The sequence below is a fragment of the Solanum stenotomum genome, chromosome 1 (assembly GCF_019186545.1).
Source record: "Solanum stenotomum isolate F172 chromosome 1, ASM1918654v1, whole genome shotgun sequence".
Taxonomy (NCBI): Eukaryota; Viridiplantae; Streptophyta; class Magnoliopsida; order Solanales; family Solanaceae; genus Solanum; species Solanum stenotomum.
Window position 1 is genome coordinate 28,673,086 of NC_064282.1, and position 14,690 is coordinate 28,687,775.

The following is a 14,690-nucleotide window of genomic DNA, read 5'->3' on the forward strand; positions in this document are numbered from 1 at the left end:
AGCACCGATATGAGGGAGAGTTCTGACAACTCACAACCTCCATAAACCATGTCTTGCCAACATGGGTACATGATCATACTTTTTACATGAATCCTTAGAGCCTTCAAACATAGCTTAGTGGATCCACTTAGTTGAGGTGTCCTATATTCTAACACGATACATGACAGTTTTGGCAGCATGGACAAGACGTTGTATCATCACTTAGCTCATAGTGATGGTTGTCGGTTAGAGAATCTCCTAATAGAGTTAAAGTATATTTTATATATCACTTATTATGCGAAAGTTCAAAGATTGACAAAGTATAGTTTTAATGATTTCACTTCCTTATTTATTTACATTCAGTTGAGTATATATCTACATCTATTGCAACCCTTTCTTTCAGTTGTTTAATATTCAGTTATCTTACCTACCCGTACATTCAATGTGTTGATATCATTCGACCTTCAACTTTTATGATACAAATATAGGTGTTCAAGATCATCAACTGGCGTTTCGTTGAGATCACTTTGCGCTTTAGACACCTTTGGTGAGCCTCCTTACTTTCCGGAGGATTTCACAATTTAATTTCATGTTATTGTTAAGTTGTCATGGGTCTTGTCCCGACTTCTATCCTAGTATTAGAGCCTACATAGATAGTTAATGTTGATTAGTCTCTCGGTATTTCCCTTTTGTCTGAGACATTTTGAGATTGTTTTGCAAAGTATTATTATTATTACACTTAAGTATTTTCAGACAGTTGAGTTAAGTATTTACTTAAGTTTAAATGTTATAAATTCTATTTTTAAAGCTTCTTTATTCTTGAGTAAGTCTTCCGCTAAATAGTCAGTCAGGTCAAGAGTTCGCTTGGGGATCAGAAATGGTTCTTCAGTGTCGGCCACATCCAGGGTGTAGGCTCGGGGCATGACATGAAGTTCAACTTTACAAGCCCTTTCCACGGTCTGTAAACCGTTACATGGACCCTGGAGTCTTCTTGTCCTATTGAAGCCAAAATATCCCATTTTTTGATCCTTTATATCCACGACAAGGTCTACGGTTTGTGGATCCTTACACAGGTTGTACAAACCTCCTTTAAAACCATCCTTAAGTCCATCTTCCCTGAGGTCCAAGGGTATGGTGTATGGACCCATCCACAGTATGTAGAACCATCCACAGGTCATGAATCACAATTGTCATGTCAATTCCAAACATATCACTTTTTAAAGGTGTACGGGTATATGACTCGTGAATCCATTTACGGACGGTACAACTATCTATGGTCCCTGACTAGGTGAAATTCCATTCTCTGAGGCTTCTTTGATGGGTGCTTACGGACAATGAAAGCTTTTACAGTCCGTCAACACCTTCCCTAAAATTCAAATATTGCATACTTCAACAACTTATTTTTCACCTTCCAACTTTATCTGAGTTATGCACTTCTGAGGTGTTATAATTGATTATTTATATCCTTTTATATTTGATGACATTATATTTACTGGAAATCAAGACCACGGTGTTAGACAAATTATCAATGTCCTTAATTAATGTTTCTCTATCAAGAACCTATGCCACTGAACAATTTTTGGGGTGTTGAGGTTCTGTCATAGCAAGGTGGCCTACTATTGTCAATTGAATTATATAGAAGACTTTCTCCTGGAGGCAAATATGCAAGACAACAAAGGAGTTCTTACTTATATGTCCGTCGCTAATGTTCTCAGTGTAGACCAAGTTCATCTTATTGTTCATGGCTCTTTCTTATGGACAATTGTTGGCAAGCTACAATATTTGTCCTTCACCATACCTTACATTGCGTTCAAAATAAATAAATAATTTAAGTTAATGCATTGCCATCAAGTTAATCATTGGAAGACTGTTAAGTGGTTGCTTTGATAGCTCAATCAAGCCTCTTCATTTGGACTTTAAATAACCCGTGAGAAAGATAATCGAATTATGGTGTATTCTGACTCTGATTGGGCCTGTCACCTTCCACAATTGGTTATGTAATAAATCTTGGAAGTACGCCATTATCATGGTCGTCCAAAAATCAGTGGTCCACCACTCGACCATCCACCAAAGCTAATTGTTGAGTTGTTCTTATTGTAATGACCCTAAAGGTTATTTTTGAATTTTTTTGAAAAATTATCCTTTTACCCCTTTTGATAATTTCCCCATGTAATGTTTGGTCAATTTACGAAGTTGGTTTTGAAATCAGGTCATAAAGTTGTGATTATTGGAAGTTTTAGAATTGTTTTCTGAGACTTTAAGTTGTTAAAAGTTGTTTTTCTCAACAACTAGATCTACAAGTCTCCGAATAGAATTTCAACATTTTCATCAGATCCAGAATACGGGATTTGGTCTAGTAATGATGTTCTTTTCAGACTTGTAGTCCTTACGAGAAAATTGAGCCATTGAGTTGTAAGTTTTAAGTGCATTTAAACAAGATTTGACTTTGGTCAATATTTAGAGTTTGGATGCTCGAATTAGATTTCTGAAAATTTCATTGGATTCGGGGGATGATTTTAGGTGTAAGTGAGGTCTTGAATTTTCAGAGCTTTTGAGGGCAATTTGGTATATTTGAGCGAAAGTTAGTTTATTGCGACTTTAATGGGTTTTGGGTCAAGGAGACCTCAAATCCGTGTTTCAACAATTCCATTGAGTGTGGAACATCAAATTTAATTGGGTAGCATATTTGGTTTGTATGTACAGGGTTCTGAACGAATCTCAAGGGTCCATCCGATGAACTTATATGTCTCGGTGTGTTGTTGTGTTGCTAATGTCTGGTTCTGCTTCTCCTTGGGATCGCAACTTGTCCTTCACGATCAAGATGAGGATATTTATGTGCTTCACAATCGCGAGGTGGGTTCCGCGATCGCAAAGGATTTGTAGGTTGTGCATCATGACCGCATGGGACTTGATCACGATTTTATTGGTCAATTAATGAGTTGACAAGTATTACTCATCGCGATCGCAAGGTTTGGGGTCGCGATTGTGAAGAGTAAACTGACGTGGATAGAATTCCTTTCCAAAAGTTGGGGTTTCATCCCCATTTCACTATTTTTAAACCTTGGGAGCTCGGTAGAGGCGATTTTAAAGTGATTCTTTGAGATTCGTCGATTGGGTAGTGATATTTTGCTCCCCATATTCATTACCCACCAACTATTTTATGATTGTTACTATCAAATCACTAATTTTGAATTTAAACTTTGTGGTTTTCACAAGAACTTGATGTTTAAGAAAAATGTAGGTTAAAGCTTGATTTCAACTCTATTGTCAATACAGTTTTCACTAATGAGTTTCTAAATCTTTGGGTATCATAATTTTATAGAAAATTCCAGATTTAACCACAACCCTCGGGAATGACTATTTGGGTCAATTTGGACCCGATTTCTAAAATCAGCTTTATGGGTGTTGTTGTATATGATTTCTTATTGGGATTATTTATTTGATTATATTGTGGCAATACTAGCGCACCTCCCAGGCTGACCGACTTTCCCGGTGAATTATTTTGGTTTAGGATTCCAAAGTTAATTAGGAGTGGGAATTAATTTTCCTAAACTCTATAAATAAGATCCTAGGATTATTTTGTAGAGAGCCGGCTTATTTTTTGTGTGGAAGAGCAAGGGATAAACAATTCATCTTAGGGGTTCAATCTTCTACTCTTTCTTTAATTTTGAAGTTCATGAAAACAATTGTATTTGCTTTTTTGAATATTATGAGTGGCTACAAGCCTTTGTTCTGGGGCTGTAGCTATGGGTAATTGTTGAACATCAATTTTTATGGATTAATTTGTGTTATAATATAAATTACTTTAGTATTCTTGTTTTAGTATTTCATGATTTGCCACCATTGATATAAATATATTGTATATTCTTGAACTTGAGAGACGAATATGCAGATACACCAAAGAATATAAAAGGCTTGATCTTTCTTGCATATCACTTGTCTAGATTCATGTTAGGATTGACACTCGACGGACATTGGGATTGATTATGAAACAGGATGAAAAATAAATGGTCGTCAGTTGAGTTTAATTATCCCCGCTCAATGNGGTCATAAAGTTGTGATTATTGGAAGTTTTAGAATTGTTTTCTGAGACTTTAAGTTGTTAAAAGTTGTTTTTCTCAACAACTAGATCTACAAGTCTCCGAATAGAATTTCAACATTTTCATCAGATCCAGAATACGGGATTTGGTCTAGTAATGATGTTCTTTTCAGACTTGTAGTCCTTACGAGAAAATTGAGCCATTGAGTTGTAAGTTTTAAGTGCATTTAAACAAGATTTGACTTTGGTCAATATTTAGAGTTTGGATGCTCGAATTAGATTTCTGAAAATTTCATTGGATTCGGGGGATGATTTTAGGTGTAAGTGAGGTCTTGAATTTTCAGAGCTTTTGAGGGCAATTTGGTATATTTGAGCGAAAGTTAGTTTATTGCGACTTTAATGGGTTTTGGGTCAAGGAGACCTCAAATCCTTGTTTCAACAATTCCATTGAGTGTGGAACATCAAATTTAATTAGGTTGCATATATGGTTTGTATGTACAGGGTTCTGAACAAATCTTGAGGGTTCATTTGATGAACTTATGTGTCTTGGTGTGTTGTTGTGTTGCTGATGTCTGTGCATGCTGAACTTCTCCTTGGGATCGCAACTTGTCCTTCACGATCAAGATGATGATATTTATGTGCTTCACAATTGCAAGGTGGGTTCCGCGATAGCAAAGGGTCAGAGGTGGTGTGTTTCGCAATTATGAGATGGGTTCCGCGATCACAAAGGATTTGTAGGTTGTGCATCATGATTTTATTGGTCAATTAATGAGTTGACAAGTATTACTCATTGCGATCGCAAGGTTTGGGTCGTGATTGCAAAGAGTAAAGTGACGTGGATAGAATTCCTTTCCAAAAGTTGGGGTTTCATCCCCATTTCACTATTTTTGAACCTTGAGAGCTCGATAGAGGCTATTTTAAAGTGGCTCTTTGAGATTCTTCGGTTGGGTAATGATATTTTGCTCCCCATATTCATTACCCACCAACTATTTCATGATTGTTACGATCAAATCACTAATTTTGAATTCAAACTTTGTGGTTTTCACAAGAACTTGATGTTTAAGAAAAATGTAGGTTAAAGCTTGATTTCAACTCAATTTTCAATATGATTTTCACTAATGAGTTTCTAAACCTTTGGGTATCATAATTTTATAGAAAATTCCAAATTTAACCACAACCCTCGGGAATGACTGTTTGGGTCAATTTGGACCTGATTTCTAAAATCAGTGTTATGGGTGTTGTTGTTTATTATTTCTTATTGGGATTATTTATTTGATTATATTGTGGTGATACTGGCACACCTCCCCAGGCTGACCCCGACTTTCCCGGTGAATTATTTTGGTTTAGGATTCCAAATTTAATTAAGAGTGGGGATTAATTTTCCTAAACTCTATAAATAGGATCCTAGGTTTATTTTGTAGAAAGTCGGCTTATTTTTTGTGTGCAAGAGCAAGGGATAAACAATTCATCTTAGTTTTCAATCTTCTACAATTTCTTTAATTTTGAAGTTCATGAAAACAATTGTATTTGCTTTTTTGAATAGTATGAGTGGCTACAAGCCTTTGTTCTGGAGTTGTAGCTATGTGTAATTGTTGAACATCGATTTTTATGGATTAATTTGTGTTATCATATAAATTACTTTAGTATTCTTATTTTAGTATTTCGTGATTGGCCACCATTGATATAAATATATTGTATTTTCTTGAAATCGAGAGGCGAATATGCAGATAGACCAAAGAATATAAAAGGCTTGATCTTTCTTGCATATCACTTGTTTAGATTCATGTTAGGATTGACACTCGGACGAACACCGGGCTTGATTATGAAACGGGATGAAAAATAAATGATAATCAATTGAGTTTATTTATCTCTGCTCAATGATGTAGTTAAACATTCAATTGGAATAGGCGATTAGAGGTCGAGAGATCATGATCACAGTATCAACCCTGTAAATCAGTAATTTGATAACCTTAATTAATTCATACATGAGATGGGATACATATAGCCTTAAGTAAGCTACAACCCTGGAAATGTTCATTTATTGTTTAAAACACTGAAATAGAAGTTGTCACTATTAGTTATTTTTAAAGTTGAGTTATTTGCAATAGTACTATAGAAAACACAAGTTTTTTGAGAACACTTAATTTAATTTGTGGAATTAGTAGAATTGATTTAAATTGATCGTAAGTCCTTTGGGTTCGACAATTCAGTTCTAAAAAGAGTCATTAATTACTTCTACGATCACGTATACTTGTGTGTGCATTTGGGAGCAACACTACTGATCAGGTTGTTGATGTCCTAACCAAGCCACTTCTACATGATTTTTTCAATCCTATGTTTAACAAGTTGGGTATTGTAGATGTCAACACCAATTTGTGGGGCCGTAAAAGAGATACACGTGAATAATTTTTAATTATGTCATAGTTATCTACTTGTACAACTGGGATTAGTTGTAGTATCACTTTAGGACTCATTGTTGTGTCAACTCCTATATATTCTTCTTTAGTGTATGACCAAAATATAATTCTTCTCTTTCTCTATCTAGTCTTATTTAATACTTTTAATTTCAAGTCGTAAAGTTAGATAGGTTATGTTGATAGAATGGAGTGCTACAATATTCACAATTTACACGTTGTTTTGATTGTTATTACATATTGTTTCATAAAGCATCATATCATATTCAAATATTAGTTTGTTGGATAAGAAAAGAGACACAAATTCGTTGTATCATTTTAAAATTTTATATTAAACTATAAAGTGTATGAGAATACTCTAAAGTGGTTTATACATGTTAAATTGTGTTAGGATTTAAATTTTCTTATTACGGTATTCTTCAACTTGTCATAAGTTACAAGTATACTTTACGAGTTGCAAAGGTTCTCGAACACACAGAAATAACTTAAAATTTTAAACTGAAGTTCTTAAACATAATTATACGTCAATATAAGTTAGAAATTAAATATTTTTATGTTATGAAGCTAATAGTGGAAGGTATTTTATTAAGCATGTCTACACTAGGAAATATACAGAGTTGAACAAGAGAAAATTTAGAAAATATACAAATACAATTAATAAAAACCTCAGAAACTATCATCAATTTTCATTTTTTTTTATGACAACTATCATCAATTTACATATTACCTTACTAAAACATAAATCACAAAAGAATGACACAATAAAAACTTTTCCAATAATTCAGTAAAATAAATTTAACTAAAAAAATATGTTATTTGTAATTACTATAGTTCGGATTGACAAAGATAGAATGAAACAAAAAAAGGAATTTCATTAATATTATGATTTGGGTCAAATCCTACCGAATAAGGAATTATCATAAATATTTTTACTTTTTTGCTATTTGAGTTCATTTTCATCAAATAATATGATGATTCTATCGGTATGTCCTCAATGCTTGAAGTGCTTGTCCATGTTTTCTTTCTCTTTCGAGTGATCTCTCCAACTTGTTCAGCTTTTCATTGATCTCATCAATATTGGCATTTTGATGAGCTACAATAATGGGTTAGGATCATCAGTGTCAGGTGGAGGATTCTCTTTGACAAATTTATCCACAATTGACTCGACGGAAGGGTGTCCACATGCGTATACTTTGTTGCTGGGAGAAAAAGCTACAATAGCAACATTAGCACCGTACAAAGTAGAGAGCTCACTTACCTTTTTAAATAGGCCAACACGTCTTTTTGAGAATGTTACTTGTAAGTTGGTTTGATTTTGATTCCTCGCAATTTCAATTCTTTTGTGGCCATTAGGTCTTCTCATGGCTAAGCTTTTGATTTGAGGATGTAAGAAAATGTGATGTTGAGTCTTTGTCGAGTCCTTGGATGCTGCGGATAAAAAAGTTGAAAAACTAGCAAGCCAACTTATGGAGTGTGGTATTGAATTTCCATATCAAACCATTGGAAGTGCGCTCGCTCCTTTAAGAGCTAGGGAAAGCACTTCGTTCGATTCCGGAGAAGGGTCATCTGGATCCGATGAATAGATTTTTCTTGCTTTATTTAAAGTTCAATAACTTAATTTCGTATTTATAGAGTTAAGTATGTCATATCGATGATTAAGTTTTGATCTTAATTTTATCTTTCAATATGTTCATCATGGAATGGAATAAGCTTTTATTTTGGTACTTTATTCGTTTGAATTACTTTGTCTTACTTTTTTTTGGTCCATTTAAAAAAGAATGTCTTTTTACAACACTTAGTTTGTAATTTTCACATGTCATGTTTAAAACCACAAGAACCGCTAACCAACAGGTTTTCCACTTCTTGTTTATGGTTACCTTCCTAAGTAATAACTACTACCCAATATCGATTTAAAGAGTCTTTGTTGTAATAGATCTTAATAATTATACATTAAAGGAGGTACACTACATAATTTGTCCCCTGTATTTTAGAGAATCTACCCAGCAGTTTTACCTTCAGATTGCTTCAAGACAAGCACCACAGATCAAGTAGGGGCGGCTCAACGTAATTGGAGGCCTAAAACGAAATCTTAATTAGAGGCCTAAAATCTAAATAAACTTCACATGCATTTATTTAAAATTTATTTTTCTTACATTTTTAAATGCAAAGTATTACTTAATTATTATTTTTATGTATAAATGATTTATTCGATTTCTTTTTCAATTATTAGTTTTAAATAAGATTTTATTAATTCAACGTTGAAAAATATTATTTTACTCGGGCAATCATTATATGAATTGTTAACATAGTTCTACAAGTAATAAGTTGACAAATTTCAAATAGCTTTGATGAAGTTGATAATTTGATTACCCCACATTTTACTATGGTTGTTGTAATGCTTGAAAATGTAAGAAGAAATGGAAAAAGAATTTACAATTCAATTTGTTCAACACTTTTCAACTATTAAATGATATTTTTGATAGAATATTACTCTAATTTATCAACAATTTAAAGAAGAGTGTAAAAGGAGTTAAAAAGAAAATAATGTGAGTATTAGTAGAGAGAGTGTAAGAAAATAAAACAATATTTTCTTGATTTCTTCTAGTTGAATGGGGTTGAAGAGAATAAAATAATAATTTTAAATATGCACTTTTTATCATAAATAATCAATGTTTTTCTATAAAAAATTAACACATAATTTATTCTTAGTAAAAAATTGAGGCCCCCTAAAATTGGGGGCCTAAGGCCAATGCCTTATTAAACTATACATAGAGCCGGCCCTGAGATCAACTACCGATTGCTATTATAAGACTAATGCCAGTTGCTAAGGCGACAATGAGGGGCCTTCCTTCCAAAAAGACAAGTGAAAATAACTTCATATAGTACAAAGCAAGTGCCAGTTTCACCTCTATTTTTTATGCTTTTAGTTATAGTTCCTGTCAGTATGAAACAAACTTGATTCCAACACAAGCACTATTATATATATTTATCACTGCATACAAGTTACAATGTAGAATACGCACAACAAATAATAACACACTAACTAGGGAGAGATTAACCTAGAAGAAGGTAACTAGAAGGGGATGAGATACTAGAACAGAGAAAGGGGATGAGAGATAACTAACAATCAAAGTTCCGACATAATTAACAAATGATTGTTGGGCCTGGATCTCCCAAATAAAATTCTCTAATAGCCCATAGACCCTTACAGAGTTAGCTTTGTTCATAACACAGTCCCTAAGGTTTTCAAGTTAGGTATTTCCTTTCAGCTCATGAGTTGTAATATATATTGTATTACCTGTCCTCAAATATTGTGGGGATTATCTTTTTTCTTTTAAATCTTTTTGCAACATGTCTGTGAATTCAGCATTTGTCTCAGCATAACTAGTTTGCCAAGTTTTTCACTAAAATGGGTCAGGCACCCATTCTAGTATGAGCTGCCAAGACGCTAAAGGATTTATACCTGGATAAACTGGTGAATGACTTGACTCAATTAGTATTTTTTTTCTTTTCTGATAAAGTACGAGTACTTTAATTAATGACAGTACCAAGAAGCAATGAATTGACGCAATTCTTCTTTAGACAAATATGCCCTAATTTATAACATGATATGAAGTACAATATGATGAACAAAAGACAAAATGTTACATGTATGCAATACTAAGATTAAAAATTCTCACATCCAAATACTCCATCCACTCAACAAAGTACCCAGAGCCAAACATTGTTTACGTTGTAAGATACTGATTTCTATCAATCCCATTCAATTCAAGGAATTCAAAAACTGTGAATTCTCAATTCTCTATGACGTCAGAATGATAGTGAACCAAGACATGAAGTGTAATGCAAAAGCACGCCTTGTTTCTGGAGACTTCATGCAGTGCAAGATGAACAAGGAACAACTTGAACTAAGAGGAAGCAGATTAATTCCTGTGCAAGCACGAATCTGGTAGTATGTGGCACTACAATAAACTGATGTAAATCCATGAAATGCTGTTGTTTACACTTAATTGGCTAAAGGGGCATCCTTGAAAGTACTGTTGAAATTGCAAGCATAGATATCCTAGACAAAAGAAAATACAGAGGCTTTTGAATAATCTAAAGGAGATAGACGATAAAGGTGGATAATACAGAGGAACATGTTCCTGTAATACCTGTATACATCATCATCTTGTGCATCACACAATACCTGAACCCTCAGTTTCGTTGCCAAAGTAAGGAGAGACAAGGCTATCAACAAAAGTTCGAGCTTCATGCGTAATAGGATTTACATCAATCAACAGATCCTTACGCCGATTCTCCTTCAGATTGTAGATAACCCATTCTTCGTCGACATCCAATAAAACATCATCATCATCAGTAATGGAACACAGTAGCGTACTAAGAGAATCATCCAAACTCGGTTCTATAATCTTAAATTTGGTCCAAGACTCCTTAACCCCATACTCTTTCATGATCCAAAATGTAACTGTGTTTATGTCTCGGGGTAAACTGGTAGATACACAAAGACACCCTTTAAGAGTGGCAAGATTACACATAAAGCAATTATCCTGAAGATCAATAGGTCCTGGTACCTCCAAGAATTTATCAACACTTAAATCAAAAGCAGCAATTGCGGTTGAATATTCAAAAGTTCTACATGCCAACCAATGCAAAGCCCCATTAACCAAAACCCCAGAAGCACGGTCAGTGAGTGAATGATCATAAGGAGAAATCCCAAGTGTCTCCCAATGACTCTTTCTCACAGAGTACAAATCCACATAAGTATTAGACATAAATTCATTATTCGTATCACGATAAGAAAGAGAAACCACCTTATAATCATCACTAACAATATCATACGCTAAACCATACATGTAACAGCTAGTTTTTGGAGGAAGAGCCCAATCAAAAACAGGAAATTTATGGTATTCTAAGGTAGTTGGGTTGATCAAAAATTGAACATTGTCCCTATCAATCACTAAGACCAAACCATTACAAGACCCAGCTACAGAAATCCAGTTATGTGTGAGCTGCTGAAAATCAACCTTTGTTGAAATGCTATCGATGAATGCATCTTCGAGGATGTCGTGGCTAAGCGTGATAGTATGAAGTTCGCATAGCCAAGAGACGATAATGAGCTTCTCTTCTTGTGTATGGGCGTGGAGATTGAAGTGAAGTTTGATGAATTGTGGGTCTGAGAGAAAATTGCGCCAGTGCTTTGATAGGCACCTACACCGCCCAATGGACTTTACAGGGAGTCTGTAGAAAATGTCAATGATGAGTTCTTCGGGTAGGTATTTAGCTTTGCTCATCGCCATTGTTGGATTTTGGAAAAATATCGATTGGTTAAATGTATTACTAGAGTATTTGCTCAAAGAAAATGGAGAACGTGAAAGGGTCAGTTTTCCCTAATAATTTTGCACACTAGCGAAATTACGTGGGCCTGCACATTTTTCACTTTTTTTACCCTGAAAAGTTTTTTCGCTTTGTTTGGTCATGAAACAAAATTTAAAAATATTTTTATTTGTATTTCATGGACAAACACAATCAATTAGTACTGGTATTATTTTTCATTTTTTAAAAAAATCCTCAGATTCATAATAAACATGGACAAACGTCCACTTATGAATGAATTAATGACTTATAAATTTACAAATTATATTTTGATTTTTTGTTGTATCATATCACTTGCTGGTAGAGCTGTCAAAATGAATTGGCCTAACCCAACTCAACCCAACTTTAACGGGCTAGAGAGTTAAATGGATTAGGACGAGCTGACTCTTTTAATTAAAGGGCTTATAAAATAGAAGCTCAACCCAGCCCTAAGCGGGCCACGGGTTGGGATGGGTCGACCCTTCACCCAAAAAATGAACAACATTGATTTCTTAGAAAGAGTATCTAAAAGTATCGAACGTTAATGTCTGATGAACACGACATCAATACATACAAAAATTCATATATGAATTACATACTTTAATGAATACTTACAAACCAACATAATAGCCAAGATAAAACGTCGTAAGATTCATCCGAGAAAAAAATATTGGATGATCAATATTTTCTAAACAAGACAACAAAGGGGAAATGAAAAATTAGGCATAAAAACAAAAAATAGGCTTGATTTTAGTGGGCTAATGGCGCTAAAATGTAAAAGATCTACGAAGGAGTTAGACTTCATTTTATATTTTTTTAGATATTTATTGACAAAATCTTTAAAAATAAAACACTACTAAAAAATTTATAATAAATATTTTTAACATTCATAGCCCATAGGCTGGTCTCTAAGCCTCACAGGTTGGGCTTACGAGGCTAGCGGGCCAAATGAGGCTGGGCCAAAAGGCCTCGTTCCTAAATGGGCCAAAAAAAATTAGGTCCAACCCTACTTAATTCAAGGGTTGGTTTGGGCCGACTTAACGGGTAAGCCCATTTTGACAGCTCTACTTGCTAGAACCATTTTCGTTCAGCATAATCATCACATATTTCATTACGGTGCACATAAATCAATGCGAATAAGCAATTTCACACCATTAGAAAGAGACAACAACTCAAGAAATTTGAGTCAACAATAATTTCATCAAAGCATTTCTTCAATCAACAAATTAGGTTCTACAACAAGGCAATTCACGAAGTACAACTATCAACACGCTGCCTTTTTCATTAATCAATTTTTCGTTCATTAAGATTAATCAAGTAGAATAATTGAACGCTTTACCTCATTCTCATTATTCCCCAACACATAATAAAGGATAAAATACAAGATTCTACTAGTTTTACAAGGTTTAAAAAAGTTCACTTGCTCAAGTCGATCCAAGACTTGAGCATTTCCTTTCCGAACAATATCCAAAGCCACACAATCTAATCCAATCAAGTAATCACAATAAGATTTCGGAAATAACAATACTCATACCAACACTCATACCAATGAGATTTTCGAAAGTCCAATCCGAGCATTCGAACCCTAAATATTGACCAACAACCCAAAGGCTAAAATTTACAAACTTTCAACTTAAGACCTCAAATCTTTGAAACCGACAACTCAGTTAGACCAATTTCCACATTTTAAAATTGATGGAATCGACAGAATTCTACTTTCGAGACTCGAAACTCCAAAAGAAACCAAAAATCACTTTTTAACAACTTTAGCCTTTCAACTTCCAAAAATACCATAATTCACAACTTTTAACTCAAAACTCGAAAGCAATTTCAAAATTCAATCATAAATAACTGGGGGTCAATATTGGGAGGGGTAAAACAATAATTTTATGAAGAATTCCAAAAATGACCTTTTGTGTCATTACAGGTCATCAACATAGGCGAACCCACATGTATAGGTGGGGTGCACGTGCACATGTTTACTTCAAAAAAAACATGAATATATATGTATATATCTTTTGAGAAACTAGAATATAACTAACTGTGCACCCATAGAGAGCTTAGAAGTGCACCTTGGGATGTTGGTTTAAGTCAATGCACCCACCCGCATGACCACTACGTGACCAGGGGTTAATCCCCGCTAAAACTCCATTTCACTGTTATTATATTTTTTGAATTTAAAGGGCCTATTTAACTGTAACATCAAAATTGCTAGATAGGAGATTCATACTCAACAATCCAGTATAATAAACCCACTTTACCATTGAGCTATCTCACTCAATTGTTTTTCAATTTTTTTAAGAAAGTTGAAGTCTACATATTATCTTAAAGACTTAAATTCATACTATAGCAAAGTAAATAAGTATTATCTTAGAACTTATATATGATTTATATATTTGTATTTAATATTTTCAGTATTATTTAAGTCATTAATAGTCAATCGAATTCGACATTTTCCTTAATCGTTATTGAAAGTTTTGCCAACGCCTAAATTAAAATAATATTAAATACATCTGTGTGCAGCCTTCAAATTCTGAATCCACCTCTAATCATTTGTACATACCTAATTAGTTCCACGAAATACAATAGAAGCACCAACTATTGCTGCCTAGTAATGGATGAATACCATCCTTACTCTTTCCTTTTTTTTTAAAACATAGTTTGAATACATAATTAAAATCGACCATCTGTTTTTTTTTTAAAAATTATATTTTTAATATCAAATTTCACTTGATTATTTAACGTTCTGTTAAACCTAAACCAACGATTCTACTTAGCCAATTCACAAATTTAAATATTTTTAACATAAACCAATTTAAATTAACTAAAAATCATAAATAATTTCAGAAAAAATATACTCGGATGCTTGCACTGGAATTTAAATTAACTAACAAATCGTAAAA

At 33.7% G+C, this 14,690-nt stretch overlaps 2 protein-coding genes across 3 annotated transcripts in view; both read right to left on the reverse strand.

The window, feature by feature from the left end:
• Nucleotides 1-7,525: 7,525 nt before the first annotated feature.
• Nucleotides 7,526-11,765, reverse strand: LOC125870815 (F-box/kelch-repeat protein At3g06240-like). The gene is made up of 2 exons (XM_049551386.1): nt 10,622-11,765; nt 7,526-7,860 (listed from the first exon to the last, which is right to left on the reverse strand). The coding sequence occupies exons 1-2, from the start codon at nt 11,730-11,732 to the stop codon at nt 7,526-7,528; spliced, it is 1,446 nt and encodes a 481-aa protein (XP_049407343.1). The 5' UTR covers nt 11,733-11,765.
• The window catches only part of LOC125853262 (F-box/kelch-repeat protein At3g06240-like), a 36,142-nt gene continuing 31,894 nt past the window's right edge, over nt 10,443-14,690 (reverse strand). Inside the window, exon 2 of one of the 2 annotated variants that reach the window (XM_049532932.1) lies at nt 10,443-10,586. The gene's annotated coding sequence lies outside the window, so the exon portion shown is untranslated. The other variant, XM_049532931.1, reaches the window with a different exon arrangement.